Genomic DNA, 16,689 nt, shown 5'->3' with positions numbered 1-16,689 from the left:
CGTTTGGGTGCACAAAACAATAGAGCCTGGGAGGGAAGGGATACACTGCCACCTGGCTTCAGTCTAAACACTTTCACTCTTGGCTACACGGAAAGGCCTCTGTAGCCAGGATAGGAAGATGGGGAAGAAGTGGCATGCAAGCAAGGAAACTGCAGAGCTGTGCTCCTGTAGATCCGAGTGGAGCAGTGACACTTGCTCCCAGCCTCCCTTCCTAGAAAGAACAGGCACACCCCTTAGGGAAGATGGAAAAATTCTTATCAACACACTTCCAAGAGTGTACATATGTGTTAAACAAAGCAGATCTCCCAGCAGCACAACCCCCACCAAAGCTCAAGCCCCTGATGGAAGGAACCACCAACTACCATGTGGCCAACAAGAAAGGAGCTCAGCGTGGACACCCAGCCATGCACTGACGGCAGGGTAGCAGGTGGCTGTGGCTGGATTAATACAGACAACAGCTGCATGGACAAGATGGCCGGGCAGGTACCAAGTTCGGAAAGAAACACAAAATGAGGACAGAGATAAATGAAAGAGGAAGAGGGATGATTGAAAAAGCCAGGATGGGCACAGACCACCAGGAGTCTGCATGTAGCAAGAGCTCAAGAAAGCCCAACACCAAGCATGAACCACTCAGCTGAGTACAACAGACACATGTGCCGCCAGCACATCTGCCCAGAGCCAGCACTGAGGGCAGTTCCAGCATACTGAATACAATCACAGGAGGTCAGAGGACAAAGGCACAGCAGGATGGTTCCCTAAGTCACTCAGTCCAGAGGTGCTAAGGATGCCACCGATCCCCCAGACTGGGTAGCTCACCATAGCTACTCCATAACCACACAGAGAAAAACAAGCAGAAGAAGCCTCACTCTATCTCCAGCATTGGCATGCAAGCCCAGCCCACCAGCGAGCCCAGATGACAGGTGGGGAGTTGTTCCCACCTTGCCTGGCACCTGCTACTTGCAGAGCCCCACCATGAGCACACTCACCCAGTGCTGCCTTCCGATGGAGACGAGCAGCTACTTGCCGTGGTGTTCGAAAGGAATGCTATTCTGAGGTGGGGGAAAAGACATCTGTTGGTAAGTGTCCTGCTGGCCACACCAGCACATGAGATCCTGGTCCTCTGGCTGCTTGTATTGAGTCAGAGTCCTGATGTGTCCCTTGCCTTGACCAGGTCAAGACACGGACAGACACTCTGGGGACTCCAGCTACTCAAGTCTCTCCACACAGTGCACAACTCATCTGCCTCTCATGACCCTTGATAAAAGTGACCATTGCCGTTCCCTAACTTCATGCTCTAGAAAAGCTGATATCCAGTGGACGGTGAGGCTGAGGAAGCCTGCAGACCTGTTTCACAGCACTACGCAGCAGTGGAAGGAATAGCACCTTCCAGGATACACCCATGGACATACGTACTCCCTCCTAATAGAGTACCAGGCTGATGATCTTAGGACCTTATTTTGGGGCAGGTGCGGACTAAGTAAGGTATCAAAAGCAGTAACTGGCACATTTTGAACTGTGCTAGACAGGAAACCTTTCTTTTCAATGAAGAACAAACAAACAGAGATCCACTGACCAGATGCCCTGCAAAGCCTATGTCCTTTTGGCTAATGAGAGCAAACTCAGATATCAGGAAAAATGGCAACATGGTCTCCCCAGAAGACTTGCCTAACGCAGTGCCCTTCAGGGAAGGGAAGATGCTGAAGAAGCAGCAGCTGCTTGCAGGCAAAGCCCAAGCGAGGGTGGGGTTCTACAGGAAAGAAGAGGTGACTCCAGTGACCTGTACCATGCCTTATCATCATCATCAGAGGTGGACAAAGGCAGCAGATGCTTGTTAAGACTGGCTTTATCTGAGTGTACGGACTTGTGGGTGTCACAGTATACCTCATTGGATGCATCAACTATTAGAAAACAGCAGCTGTAGGTAAAGGAGGCCGAGTGAAAGGTACGCTCTGTTGTAACAAGAGTTTATATGCACGGTGTTCTCTAGTTCATTGTGCTAAGTAGACACCATCACTCCTACCTGAACCCCAGCTCTCTAGGGAGAAGTAAATACTGGCCTGTCACGCACCGAGTAACCCCAACTAGCCTTTAATTTCTAAAATACCAGAGCAGATGCTTGGCTGAGGGCCTAGAAAAGAGTGTAGAGAAGGATGAATTATTTGGAGAACACACCACACCATATATAGTACAAGCACACTGATGCTGGGGTACTATGTAATGAAAGGGATCCTCTTAAGGGTATCTGCCTTTTAGTGACAGCAAAACTACCCCAAAGGTTTAGCTATGAAGACAAATGAGCATGCTAGAGACAACCACACACGGTAGTCTCCAGAGAATCCCCAACATAACTAAGGAGAGATTAAGAAACTCCAAAAAGGAGAGCTTCCCAACCATGTTCAAGCCTCCGTCGTAGTTCTCCATGAAGAAACATGAGAGACCAAGCAACCAGAGACTGACTACTCTGAGGCCCAAGTTAATCAGTGGAAGGAAGCGCTATTCTCTGACACTGTAAGGCCAAGGCAGCCACAGCCTTGGCAGGAAGAAGCTGGTCTGTACCCTGTGTCTTCTTGGTATCCATAGAACCTCCTGATTCTTCCATTTTCCTCCTGGATCCCAAACTACCAGATGCTTCATTTTCATATTGAACTAAAAACAAAACAAAAGCAAAAAAGCCCGTTCCTGCTATCACTTCTTTAGTCCCTATCTAGCTGCTGGCATGAAGTACAAACCTAGACCACACCACAGGTTGTAGGTAACAGGCAGAACTGAACCACTTCCTAACATAAACACAATAATCTCTGTAAAAGAAACAAAGCAAAGCAAAACAAAACAAACAAACAAAAAAACCAAACGAACAACAACAAAAAACCCCAAAACAAAGAAAAACAAACTGTTAAGTCTTCTACAAAGGAGCTGAGTGTACATACCAAGGAACTCAATCTCCCGATGATGTCAAAACTCAAGGCCTAGAACTTAAGCAATTCCTTGTCAAACTTCCTACATCTGCTGTCTTTTCAGGAGAAAATTATACAAAACCAGTAATTTCTGGTAAGTAAGAAATGTACAGGAACACATTTCAGCAGCCATGATTTTCAACAGACTAGTCCTAAGTATGGCCCAAGCCCAGGAAGTCCCAGGGATCTTGCACTGACTCAATACATACTCAGTCCTACCCCACGCAAACACTGGACTAGGTCCCACAATGAGCTAGAGAGGTGCTGCCATACAAGTGTGCTTCAAAACAAATCTCCAGAAGGGCAGTGGTACTGACAAGAGCCTCCTCAAAGTTATCCTTGACCCTAACCACTAAGTGGGAGACCCTACACTTCAGAAAAAGAAGAATAATGTAGACAGAAGTTATTTTGTCTGTTGAATGCAAGAGCAGCAAAAGCACAGAGAGGAGGGGGACTCAGATGTGGATGAAGGAGGATCTATGAGGAATAGGCTGGGGACCAGCTCAATCTACCCTACCTTTCCTGACAGCACCTGTAAGGCTCACTTGCTCACGGGAACCCTCTTCAAGCAGCAGTGCCTTTCCTAGCTCTGCTAAGGAGAGCCTGGCTGGTGAACACCAGGAGTTATAAAAGCCAGGTGTGCCAACGACAGACATCTCCCCAACAAAAGGCACAAGCAAGCAGGCATTTTGTCTTCCCTGGTGGGGAGGCGGCGGGGCAGGGATAGGGATGTCCCTTTGAAATCGAGCAGAAGAGAAAAAGCTTCACACATAGTTCACAGCCCATTACAGTCCTAGCCAGGAAACAAACCCTTTAGAAACCCAGCAAGTCACAGGCTCCAATGGGTTAAACATCCACAAAAATAAGAAAAAAAGTAGGAGGGAAGAAAGGAAACACACTCTTCACAAATGTGGCCCTACTCCTGACTATGAACCTGTAAAGGCCAGTCCTTGAGGAAGGGCAGGAGAGCCAATGTCAGCACACAGTGACAAGGAGATGCGTCCCCACACCTGAGTCTGGCGCAGCTAGGACTCAGTGAGTTCTACACGCATACCTGTGAGGTGGACATGCGAGAGGTATCTTGTCGGCCCGTGAGATCAGATGAGGAGACGTTGACTGGGGCCCCACGGTGCAGCCGCATACTCACTTTCCGTTCTCGTTCCATGCCAGAGACGGGCCTAGGAGAGGTGTTGGCTGGAGAGGAAGAGAAATCATCATTATTAAATACCCTTGGCTCTTTTAACCCTCACTGAATGGAGAGATTGCTTAATGGTCACAGGCACTTGCTCTTACAGAGGACTCAAGTTTGGTTTCCAGTATCCACATGGTGGCTTACAATTATCTCTAAGTCCAGTTCCAGGAGACCAACGCCTTCTTTTGACCTTCACAAGCACTGGGTATACATGTAGTGCACATACACATGAGGCAAACACCCATTACACATATAATTTTTAGTCCACATACACATGAGGCAAACATCCATAACACATATAATTAATTATCTTTTAAAAAAAATCTCATGAGCCTGCAGGCACGGCAGAGGCTAATGGCCCTAGCCAAGTACACATCCTGAACCTGTTAACTGGCTCAGGGCTACATATAACCAACTCAAGTTCAAGTGCTCGGCAACTCTGAGAAACTTGATGAGAGCTGAATGCATTCTAAGGCCCCAGTGTTTAGCAATACATGTCAGCCCTGAGCTTCAAAGGTTTATAAGAAAATCTATATTATGAGAGCTAAACTTTTAAAAAAATTATTTACATGTGTGGATGTTTTCTCTACACTTCTCTGTGTACCAAAGGAATCCAGAAGATGGTGTTGGTTCCCCTGGAACTAGAGATACAGTGTAAAAACTGCCATGTAAATATTAGGAAATAAATTCAAGTTCTCCAGAAGAGTAGCTAGAGCTCTCAACTCAAGCAACAACAACGGTCAGGGAAATTAACTTGAGATCAAGTCTTATAAAAGGGACACTTCTTTCTTTCTTTCTTTTCCTCCCCCCCACACCCCTCCCCCTTTTGGTTTTTCAAGACAGGGTTTCTCTGTATAGCCCTGGCTGTCCTGGAACTCTGTAGACCAGGCTGGCCTTGAACTCAGAAATCCACCTGCCTGGCTCCCAGGTGGTGGGATTAAAGGCATGTGCCACCACCGCCTGGCTTCTTTCTGTGGGACAGGATCTCATTATGTATACCAGGCTGACCTTAAGTTCACAGAGAGCCACCCACCCTGCTCCTCTTCCCAAATTTTGGGGTTACCATGCCCCGTCTAAAGGTAACATCATGAGCTGTGTTCTACCTACTCTTCAGAATCAAGTAGGGACACAGCCTTCAACTGATTAATCCAGACTCCTTTTGAGGCCACATACTGGGGTGGTTAGCAATTCATCAATGCATTGAACAGAGGCCCCAGTTTGGTGAAGCATGCTAAGAGGTGTGCTTACCCGTGTGTGAGGTAGGGGTAAGGGGCGTTGGGGGAGCCACTTCCTGGGTTCCCCGAAGACGGCCGGAAGCTGTAGAAGGGAGGCCACGAGTGGCTGGATTCCGGGAGTGTCTTAATCGTTCTTCTCGGTCCCGGCGTTCCCGCTCAGCATCATCTGCAGCCCGGCTGGCACCCTGAGGAAGGAAGATCCAAGTCAACAGGAGGGAAGCGGTCTTGGGGTTTTGTTTTTTAAACAGTGGGTGCTGGAGAGATGGCTCAGTGGTTAAGAGCACTGACTGCTCTCCCAGAGGTCCTGAAATTTCCAGTAACCACATGATGGTTCACAACCATCTGTAATGGGACTCAATGCCCTCTTCTGGTGTGTGTCTGAAGACAGCTACAGCGTACTCCTATAAGTAAAATAAATAAATCTTTAGCTCTTGGGACAAGACTGTCCTTTGAAATCACCAACAGTGAAATCAGAGAGATCATGCTCCCACAGAAACAACACCTGCACAATTCCTAGGAAAGCCATCGCCCCTGTGCTCCCCACCATACTGGAACTTACATGGACCTGCCTATCAGTGTTGGCACGTGAGTGCATTAGGGAAGGAAAAGGAGACTGCCAAAGACAGGGAGGAGAGCAAGGCAGAGTCCAGATACCATGGCAATGCCAGCCTTTCTACGTACAGGGCAATGGCAAGGATAGGAGTCAGGTTTCTGCTGGACTAGCAATCAGAGTCTTACCACTGTCAGAAGGGGTCGGCAAGCTCTTCCCTGTGCCACCCGTTTTATTAGACTTAGCTGTCTCTAAAACCTGCGGGGGCAGAAGGTCTAGGTATCTTGTGAGCCAGCTTACTCCCTAGGGTCATCACCTTCCAGCCCTGGCTGATTTACATACAGACTCGTAGCACTAAGCTCAGGCAGGTAGTCCTAGTTCACAGTGCCCCCTATGAGCTGCAACATAGTGCAGCTGACAAGGTTCTTGGTATGCACTCAGAAGAAGCAGTTCCTGCTACTCATTCGACTAGATACAGTACCTACAAAGATTTCAATTTCTACTTCAAATTACAAAAAAACTCTTGACTGAAACAGGGTCTTGTTTTGCAGCCCAAGACTGGCTTCAAGCTAACAACCAGCCTCCCAAGTGCTAGAATTAATTAGAAAGATGTACAACCATGCTTGGCTCAAAGAAGAAATTTCTTTATCTTATTTTTGTCTATTTTATTGAGTCTCACTTTGTAGCCCTGGCTGGCTTGGAACTCACTATATAGATCGGGCTGGTAACAAACTCAGATTTGTCACCCTTTGCCATCCGAATGCTGAAATTAAAGGTGTGAGCCATCATGCCCAGCTCAACAACAATTTTTTAATAAAAATAGACATGAAGGTTCACAAAGCCTCGAATGTTAGCAGCAACACTGTTGGAATCATTACAGGATCACATTCTGATAGAGTACTAGGCACTTTACCCAGAGGCTCTTCTGAGGCCTATGAGGTATCCACTAGACTTGGGATAGGGGTAGGGGTGCTGGAAGACAAGGAGGGACAGGGCTTAAGACGAACATCATGCTTCCTGCCAGCCCAGCCTCTCATGCCATGCCACCAGAGGTAGCTAAATCCATCAAGATTCAGAGGTAGAGGAATCCATCCATTTAATCTTAAAATTGGTTATTGTAATTAGAATAATGTAAGGTGGACATGGGAACAGTAGTACTTGCACTATCTGGAAAGACAAAATTCAGTGATTAAGAGTACTTGCTGCTCTCACAGAGAACCTAGGTTTGGTTCCCAGCCCCCACAAAGGCTCACAATAGCTTCTAACTCCAGTTTCTGGGGATCCAACCTCCTCTTCTGACCTTGACAGCACAGGCATACACATGGTATACATATATACATGCAGACATTTACACACACATACACCCCTTAAAAATAAATTCTCTCAGAAGTAGCTTTACTCTCTAAAATTTAAAGGAGGAAAATAGACGAAGGCCAGCAGACAAGGCTTTCAACTAAGGACTTACCAATCCAGAAGGAGCTGACTCTGAGCAGACCTTCACCACAGCTTACTGGGCTTCTTATTATGCTCATCCATAAATGCCAGAGATTTTTCTAATTTAGTGTGTTTGGGCTGCATTAAGTAAATGCACTACCTGCATGCAGTAACCACAGAAGCCAGAAGAGGGTATGAAGGGGAACTGGATCCTCTAGTTGTCCTGAGAACTGAACCCAGGTCCTTTGCAACAGCAGCCAGAGGCTTTAACTACTGTGCCGTCTCTCCAGCCCCGAATGCTACAGAAGTTCCCACCTTACTCAGTATCTTCCTTCTCAGTACTCTGAACCCACAGGCAGATCGGTCTGCAGGCCAAAGTTCCACCAAGTACGCTTGGCCTTCACAACTATACTGCGCCTTGAGAACCCGAGTCTTGCACAGACAGCATAGCTTTACATACAGACCCAGCCCAGCCACAGTGCCAGCATCCCAAGGGCCAGGCTGCTGTCACCCATGCTCTAGCAATTCCACTTACAAATTTGAGCATGTTCCAGTCGAACACATAGTCGTAGGAGAAGCCCTGGCGATGGAACAGATTTCTGAAGAGCTGTCTCAGGTAGGAGTAGTCGGGTTTGTCATCAAAACGTAACGAACGGCAGAAATTCAGGTATGTGGCAAATTCAGCTAAAGAAACAAGAAACTCAAAGCTAGCCCAGAACTACCAACTGTGGCCAAGATTATCCAGCTCACCTCCCACAGTGTCATATACTAAAGACATTAAAGATGAAATCTGAAGACTAGTCATATTTAAAAACTCAGGCCTTTGGAAGACTGCTTGAAAAATAAATTCAGATCTAAGTAGAGTAGGCCTTGGATTCCATAGCCAGCACCCTCCCTTCCACATCTCCCAAAAGGTCAAGACTACAGAGCAAAATTTAGTTATTGAGGGCATTCTTATCCCAGGAGCAATTTCACCCAACAGGGAACTCCCTGGGAAATAGCTCTGGAGGTGGAAGGGGTAAAGACAGTCAGTTTTAGATGTACTTAGGTCTCCCACTATCCTTTCCCAGACACCGGGGGTCATTTCCCAAGGAGCAGTCCTGCCTCATTCCAGTCTCTCCTGGGCCCCACAGAATCCCTTGGGGAAAGTGCTTAGGGACTGGGAGTGGGATAATGTGGTGGTGGCAGGTCCCAACTGCCACCTTCATGTTTAAGTGCCCATTTCATCTAACTCTTCTCAGAAGGTGAGCAAGTCTGGCAGCACAGACAGAGGCTCTCCATACAAGCATCTAGTTGGGACAGCACTGGGACAGGTGGCTGCTGGCATGCCCGGCAGACTGCAGTATGGATGAGGGACTCACAAGGATAGCCCTTGCACAGCACTTCAATGGGAGTGGACATCTTCTTCTCACTGATCCTCTCATACTTCTGCCTCTTGGTGGCGGCCTTCAGCCCCTGCCAGGGGAGAGAGCCCAGGTTGAAGTACATCAGCACGTACCCCAGAGACTCCAAGTCATCCCTTCGAGATTGTTCTGGAAAAAAAAGGGAACTATGTCAGGGATGGCATGTGTGTCTGTGTGTGTTTAAAACCAACATCTGGCAAACAAAAAAAATTAGAAATAAACTTCAAAAATAACAGAAAAAAAATATACTTGCAGTATTATGTCACCAGTTGTCCCTTACATATGTTAAAGAAACCTAACACTTCAGGGGAGCAACATCAACGTCTTGAAGAACTGCTGGAGAAGCCAGCTTCTGCCTACCCCACTGCACCTGGAAATATAGACTCTAGCAGTTGCTCGATTCTGCTTGTCAGCTACCAAGGTTGGCTACAGCCTCCGCGTCTCTCATCACCTTGGCTGTGACGTAAGTTAGACTTTCCCTAAGCTAAGGGATGGACATGCTAAAGGTACACGAATTCAAGTGATCCATCTCTATGTCAGGGCTCACCAATGCCAAGGTGTGTGTTGATGGAGGCATAGCGTGCCGTCCCTGTGAGGTTCTTGTTCTCTCGATAGGGGATATGCTGGTGGGTACGAGCATCCCGATACTTCTTGGCCAGCCCAAAGTCAATGATGTAGACCAGGTTGCCTTTCTTTCCCAGCCCCATGAGGAAGTTATCTGGCTTCACATCTCGGTGGATAAAATTCTTCGAATGAATGTACTCAATACGACTTATCTACAGAGAAACAAAGGTTAGACTGAATCCCACAGTGCATCATGATGGAAAGGAGGCTGCTAGGCAGTGAGGCTCACAGCACACACTTTCTGCATGCTGGAGAGCACAGTGACTTCAGTTAAGGTGGTCTTCTATCAAGGTATCTTCAGCTCTCTGACCCCAACAGGCCCAGACACTTTTTTCTCTTTAATTCCCAGAGGAACAGGTAAGACAGCAGGCCAATGGGACAATCTACTCCTAGGTAATGGTTTACATCAGATGGACTCTGTATGAGTCATTAACAAGAATTTCCATGGAAACCATCCATGAGTTGCTACCAGTCAAATGTGGGCTCCCTGAGAGAACTGAGAGGTCCCTTCAATATGGACTCACCATGGGGTGCTTTGTACCCCTTACTTTCTATGCACAAATGAGTGTAATAATGGAGAAATGGCAACCTAGTAATTTATTTAGTTTTTTGAGATGGGGTTTCACTATGTAGCCCTTACTGGCCTAGAACTTGCTGTGGAGACTAGGCTGGCCACAAACTCATAAATATCTGTCTGCCTCTGCCTCTTGAGTGCTGGGATTATAAGCCACCATTGCCAACATAACCCAGTAATTTACTCTAGCAAGCTAGCAAGCACATGCCAAGTGCACTTCAGGAAAAAGGGGTGCTTACCATTTGGTCAGCAAGCAACAGAACAGTTTTGAGACTAAACTTCCTTGAACAGAAGTTGAACAGGTCTTCCAGGCTGGGTCCCAGCAGCTCCATCACCATGACATTGTAGTCCCCCTCAGCCCCACACCATCTGATGGTAGGGATGCCCACTGGAAGAGAAACCAAACACAGCACTTCAGCCCACACTATTGCATCATATCACCTCTATTCAACACGACACAGGTGCTTAGCAGATTATGTCTGTGGGTGTTTGAGGGGCTCAGATGATATTGGCAATATCTGCTCTCAGATGCCCACTTGTCATTAAGCGGGATACAGTAACACATGACACAGAGCAAACTGACAGGAGTCAAACAAGCAGTGGCAGCAAGTGAGACAGTTAATTTCATAACATCAGCATCCACGGAAAGAAAAAGATATGTGAGATGAGACAGGTCCAGAGAAGCCAGCGGGAGGGAAGCCATAGTTGCACCAGTGAGGCTGGAACCTAATACTGAGAAACAGAAGAGAAAGACAACTTCCATGGGTTGTAGAAGAGAGAAAAAAAGCACCCCCCCCCAAAAAAATACTGATGGGAGAAAAACAAACATAATGACAACTTCCTGGAGATTCCTTCAGACTTCAGACACACCAACTGGTAGGAGAGAGGATAAAAACAACAGGAAAAATCCAACAGAAAGAAACCAGCCAGGTATGGTGATATGCTTGTGAGGTGGCACACAATCCAGAACTGCAAATGAGGGGAGGAACTGAAGGATGCCTTCAAGATGTTAGATCTGAAAACAAGAGTCAACACTAAACATTCTACTTTTGAAAGACGGGTCAAAGACCAAATATTTTATCCAAGATCATAACACAAAAAGATGGTTAGAAAAAAGCTGAGAGCACTTGCTCATGAATACTGCCAGGAACAAGGGCACAAAGCAGCTTCACTCAGGTCACAGAGCAAGCACTGTAGAGCAGCTTTACAAGATGCCTTGGGCTCTCCTCTGCCTACCAGAGCACGTGGTCTGGTCTAGTGAGCTCCACCTACTGCCACTGGCTCTTACCATACATACTCCATTTTTGGTTCTGTCATGAGCCCAAGGCCTTTCTTTCCTTCCATGTAAAACATTTAGTGGAGCTTCACTGTGAGTGGAGATGTTTGCAGTGAGGTCCTACCATTCAAAAATGAAAGTTTCATTAACTCATTAACTCATTTCATTAACTTATTAAGAACCTACATGACAAATATCTAAATATAAAAGTAATTGAGACTGGGAACCTAACTGGAGACCTAGTGTACTTATTCCTAACGGCATCTTCTATATCCCATCTACCTTACATGACTGCGCTCTCCAGGTAAACAGCAGTCAGCACTACCTCTGGTGAAGTGGTCTGAAAGAAAATGGCCCCCATAGGCCCACAGTGAGTGCTGCTATTAGGTGTGGCTTTGTTGTCTCAGATGATCAAGCTAGACATAGCCCCCCAACCCCAGTCTTTCTCTTCCTGTTGTCTGCTGATCCCAGCTGTAGACCTCTCTAGTACCGTGTCTGCCAGCATGCTGCCATGCTTCTCACCATGACAATGGACTAAACCTCTGAACTGTAAGCCAGCCCCAGTTAAATGCTTTCCTTTGTAAGTGTTGCGAGGTCATGGTGTCCCTTCACAGCAATAGAAACCCTAAGACAGATGGTTTAGGTTTGCTTTTCTTATTATAAATGGCACTGAAGTATGTTCTTATTTATGTATGTCCATTATAATACATGGAATTCCTTTTACTTCTGAATATAACCAAGAGACACATTTGCTATGGTGTTAAGGCACAAATGATTCGACTACACAAGACATAATGACATCAGAAGCCTTCTAGATGGGTAAGATGGCTGACATGGAGCAGCATGAGCAAGACCCTGCTCCTGACATCCTGCTACTGCTCAGCATTGTCCGTTCCCCAACTGTACCTAGAGGGGGAAATGAATCTGTGACTTTAGAATGTGTCTTTTATGAAAAGAACAACCACACCTGTTTTCTTCTCTGAAATGTTCAGCACTTTTTTTTTCTTTTTTTTTTCTTTTGGTTTTTTTTCAAAACAAGGTTTCTCTGTGTAGCCCTGGCTGTCCTGGAACTCACTCTGTAGACCAGGCTGGCCTTGAACTCAGAAATCCGCCTGCCTCTGCCTCCCAAGTGCTGGGATTAAAGGCGTGTGCCACCACCGCCTGGCAGCTCAGCACTTCTTGACAGTATTTTTTCTAGGAGGATATAACCTTTCTATTTATTTAGTATCTTTTTGTGGTGAGTAATAATCTCAGTTTTTGTTTTTCTCTTGAGATAGTGTCTTATCCAGTCTGGGCTGGAATTAGATTCTTCTGTTGTCTCTCAAGTGTTAGGCTTACATGGACATGTCTGTCCCGCTTGCTTTTACCATATTTCTCTACAAAATTATTCCTGACCCTAGATCCCATCATTACCCTGTAAAAGTGTCAAAGTGCAACGTTACATACTGAGACCATGCCTTAACAGTAAAAAAAAAAAAAAAAAAAAAAAAAAGTGTTTAAGTGCAGAAGTGACTTCTGCTTCTAGCAGTGATCTATTGAGAGACTCAATCCACCCTGGACTAAAGTCACTCAAGAGAAGATGACGCTGATGCCTCAAAGAACCCCCCACCCCATGCCCAAGTGTCACCATATAAAAGACAGAACTAAAAAGACCAATATAATTTGACTTTAACCCAGAAACAGAGGAGGATATGCATGACAGAAATACCCAACACATGGGAATGTAAGATTCTCAATGTTGGCATTCAAAAGTTGTGAGACAATGTTGCAAAAGTATGGAGAAATGGGCCCACAGATTAGAACTGGTAGAGAAGGGCCTTACAAATTATAATAATATATGCCAAGAGGCTATAATTCCAGCTACTCAGGAAACTGAGGCAAGAAGATTATAAGTTCAAGGCTTGTTAGGACTACAGAGTGAATTCTAGACCAGCCTGGGTAACTTATTGAAACCATGATTCAAGATAAAAACAAAAAAGTGATGAGGATAAACTTAAGTAGTGGAGGGGCTGCCTAGCATGTGAGGGGCTCAGATTAAAACACAATAATGCAAAAGAAAAGAGTTGTTATTAAATATAACTAAATTCTATGGCAAGAAAGTTAAAGGAAACACACACATCTAACAACAAAAGTTGGGAAATTTTAAGGTGAAAAAAAAAAACCAAGCAGATTAAACATTGCAAAGAGCAATGAACTCAAGAGTCAGCCTAAGCGGGGCAGTGGTGGCGCACCCCTTTAATCCCAGCACCTGGGAGGCAGAAGCAGGTGGATTTCTGAGTTCGAGGCCAGCCTGGTCTACAGAGTGAGTTCCAGGATATCCAGGGCTACACAGAGAAACCCTGTCTCGAAAAACAAACAAACAAACCAACAAACAAACCAACAAACAAACCAACAAACAAACAAAAAAAAGAGTCAGCCTAAGAAACCACTAAAGCAGAGCAGCAGTGACCTGGAGCCTCAGTGTGCTGTGCAGTAGGCTCAAACCCTGGATCAGTGCATATCGGAAAATGGCTCCAGTCTTTGACCAGGCCCTGTCACAACTTTCACCTTCACAGCTCTGCAGCAAGTGGTGACATTCTCAGCCAACTGCTGTTCGTCATGAGCACAGTCATCCTTGGCCTTTCACTCTCCTCTCTGGTTCTCTAATAACTACACAGGTTCAAATCACACGCAACCCCAACACTGAGAAGGGAAGTAGACATAAAGTCCCACCCCTATCCAAGCAGCCACTTGCAACTGATACTTGCTGGGAAAGGCGAAATCAGTTCTCTCCAATGTAATGTCACTGAGTATGCATATCAACAAACCACTCTCTCACCAAGGGCAGGCTACGTGTCCAGAAAATTGGCCAACAACAACAGACTCCAACTTTTTTCCTCTATGTGCTTTTTGTTTTGTTAGGTTTTGTCTTATTTACCTTTTTAAAGTTTTCTCTGTGTTTTTGTTCTTTGAAAGAGAAAAATATTAAGTTGGGTTTGTAGGAATGTCAGAAGCATTAACAATATAACCAAAATGGATTGGGGGGGGGGTAGACAGAGCTGGAGAGATGGCTCAGCAGTTAAGAGCACTGACTGACTGCTCTTCTAGAGGTCCATGGTGGCTCACAACCATCTGTAATGAGATCTGATGCCCTCTTCTGGTGTGTCTGAAGACAGCTACAGTATACACATATACAGAAAATAAATAATATAAAAGAAAGAAAAAGACACAGATCTGATTCCTAGCACTCACACAGCGGGTCCTGATTATGTATACATAATTCCAGTTCCAGGGGATCCAGCACTCTCTTCTGACTTCTGACAGCAACAGGCACTCATGTGATGCACAGACATACAAGCAGGCAAACACATACATATAGGTTTAAAAAAAAAAGCTGGGAATAGTGGTATACACTTTTAATCTCAGTTGTCAGGAGACAGAGGTTAGTTGACCCTCTGAGTTCAAGGCCAGCCTGGTCAATATAGTGAATTCTAATACAGCCAGGGCTACAAAAAGACCCTGTCTCAAAAAGAGGAGGAGAGAAGGGAAGGTTGTTGTTTTGACTGGAATTTCGCTTAACATTAAAAGCAACTATGAGAGAACTAACATTGAGCCTTCTTTAGGTCCTCCAACAAAACCTTTTAACTTTCTGCATAGAGTACTTGCCTATCTTGGAATTTATTTCTAAATACATCGTGTACTTCCTATTTTGCTACTTTGCTACTATGTTTTTGTTGTTTTTTTTTGTTTTTGTTTTTTTTTGTTTTTGTTTTTTGTTTTTGTCTTTTTTGAGACAGGGTTTCTCTGTGTAGTCCTGGCTGTCCTGGAACTCAGAAATCCGCCTGCCTCTGCCTCCCAAGTGCTGGGATTAAAGGCGTGTGCCACCACTGCCCGGCTGTTGTTGTTTTTTGAGACAGAGTTTCCATGTTTAACAGCCCCGACTGGCCTGGAACTCAATCTGCAGATCAGGCTGGCATTGAACTCACAGAGTCTGCCTCTGCTTCCCAGGTACTGGGATTTAAAGGTGTGTGCCGCTACCGCCTGGCTATAAATGGTGTTTTTAAAATGACAAAAAAAAAAAAAAAAAGATATTCTGTGATAATATTTAAGGTGTATGCTACCATAAATGATATTTTTAAATTAAATTTTGCAATTAAATTGAATTAAACTGACCATTTTAAACGTTTACTTAATCTGTATGTATATGTGCGTGTACATGTTTGTGCCACATTGTTTTATCCTTTATCTTTATTGTCCCAAAAAGAAGTCAGAAGATACCTCTTTAGGAATCTGTTTGAGCTGGGCGGTGGTGGTGCACGCCTTTAATCCCAGCACTTGGGAGGCAGAGGCAGGCGGATTTCTGACTTCCAGGCCAGCCTGGTCTACAGAGTGAGTTCCAGGACAGCCTGGGCTATACAGAGAAACCCTGTCTCGAAAAACAAACAAACAAACAAACAAACAAACAAACAAACAAGGGAATTTGTTTGAGACAGAGTCTCTTGGTTTCTGCTGCTGGGCTGTGCACTTCAGGGGATCTATCTGGCCTGTGAGTTTCGGATTGATTTTCCTGTTTCCACCTTCCATATTTTAACCCACTAAGCTAACTCCTTAGTCCAACTGATGGTATTTTGATCTTAAGCTAAATAAACTCTTAACTTTTTTCTATGTTTACTCTAGGAGATTCTATCATATGCAAACAAGTTCCAGGAATATATTGTCAAAAGGTTACAAAATGCACATAGCCTGACTGCATTACATAACATCAAACTGCTCTTTAGGAGGAGTGTGTCATGGCTTCTTGATGTCATGGCTGGTGATCTATGTGATAGATGGTACCACCTTCCTTCTCAATGGGGAACAGTAGTGTTGTTATTCCATGGCACTGGAGACTGGGTAAAATAAAATATCGTCATCTGCAAAGGATTCCCAAGCTCACAGATTCCCTGGCTGGAAAAGATGTAGAGTCTCATTTGTGGTTTGCTTTACCCTCAAACTGCCAGAAACTAACTAGTGGTGAAGCCTAGGGAAAAGGTAACTATAACACCCAGGAGAAGGCTCCTGCTAGTGCAGAATGAAGACCCTTCCCGCAACAGGTTCACTGCTACTCTGAAGCCAGGTACCTCATACTAGCAAAATTTAGAATCCAAAGTAGATCTACGCTTGCAAAGTGCTGCTAGTAGTTTAAAAAAAAAAAACAAAAACCAAAACCTGAGTACTGTCTGTGCTGGTAAAGTGCTTGGCTCACAATCCTGAAGCTGAATGTCCAGGCTGCAAGTCTGTATCCTATAGAAAGCCCACCAGTCTCCCTTCTGCGGCACCCAGTGCACAGCAACTGCACAGAACTCCAAGCTCTCAATGAGCACTGTGACACACACTAGTCTTCTAGATAAAACCTCATGCTGCAGCCAGCCATGCTTGCTTTTTTCTTTCTTTCTTTCTAGAATTCTTTCTTTCTTTGTTTCTGTGTT

The 16,689-nt window shown here is 45.3% G+C and overlaps 1 protein-coding gene across 2 annotated transcripts in view; it reads right to left on the bottom strand.

Moving 5' to 3' along the window:
• Positions 1-16,689, bottom strand: part of Csnk1d (casein kinase 1 delta) — a 29,030-nt gene that overhangs the window by 2,168 nt on the left and 10,173 nt on the right. Inside the window, exons 3-9 of one of the 2 annotated variants that reach the window (XM_028787846.1) lie at positions 10,206-10,354; positions 9,316-9,544; positions 8,727-8,897; positions 7,901-8,049; positions 5,395-5,566; positions 4,009-4,148; positions 987-1,049 (exon numbers count right to left, since the gene is read on the bottom strand). In XM_028787846.1, the coding sequence (XP_028643679.1) occupies positions 1,017-1,049; positions 4,009-4,148; positions 5,395-5,566; positions 7,901-8,049; positions 8,727-8,897; positions 9,316-9,544; positions 10,206-10,354 (1,043 nt within the window). In that variant the 3' untranslated portion in view covers positions 987-1,016. The remainder of the gene's footprint in view (positions 1-986; positions 1,050-4,008; positions 4,149-5,394; positions 5,567-7,900; positions 8,050-8,726; positions 8,898-9,315; positions 9,545-10,205; positions 10,355-16,689) is intronic. The other variant, XM_028787844.1, reaches the window with a different exon arrangement.

This window comes from Grammomys surdaster, unplaced genomic scaffold, assembly GCF_004785775.1.
Source record: "Grammomys surdaster isolate TR1022 unplaced genomic scaffold, NIH_TR_1.0 125688, whole genome shotgun sequence".
In the NCBI taxonomy this organism is placed as follows: domain Eukaryota; kingdom Metazoa; phylum Chordata; class Mammalia; order Rodentia; family Muridae; genus Grammomys; species Grammomys surdaster.
This window is presented reverse-complemented; position numbering and strand designations above follow the sequence as displayed.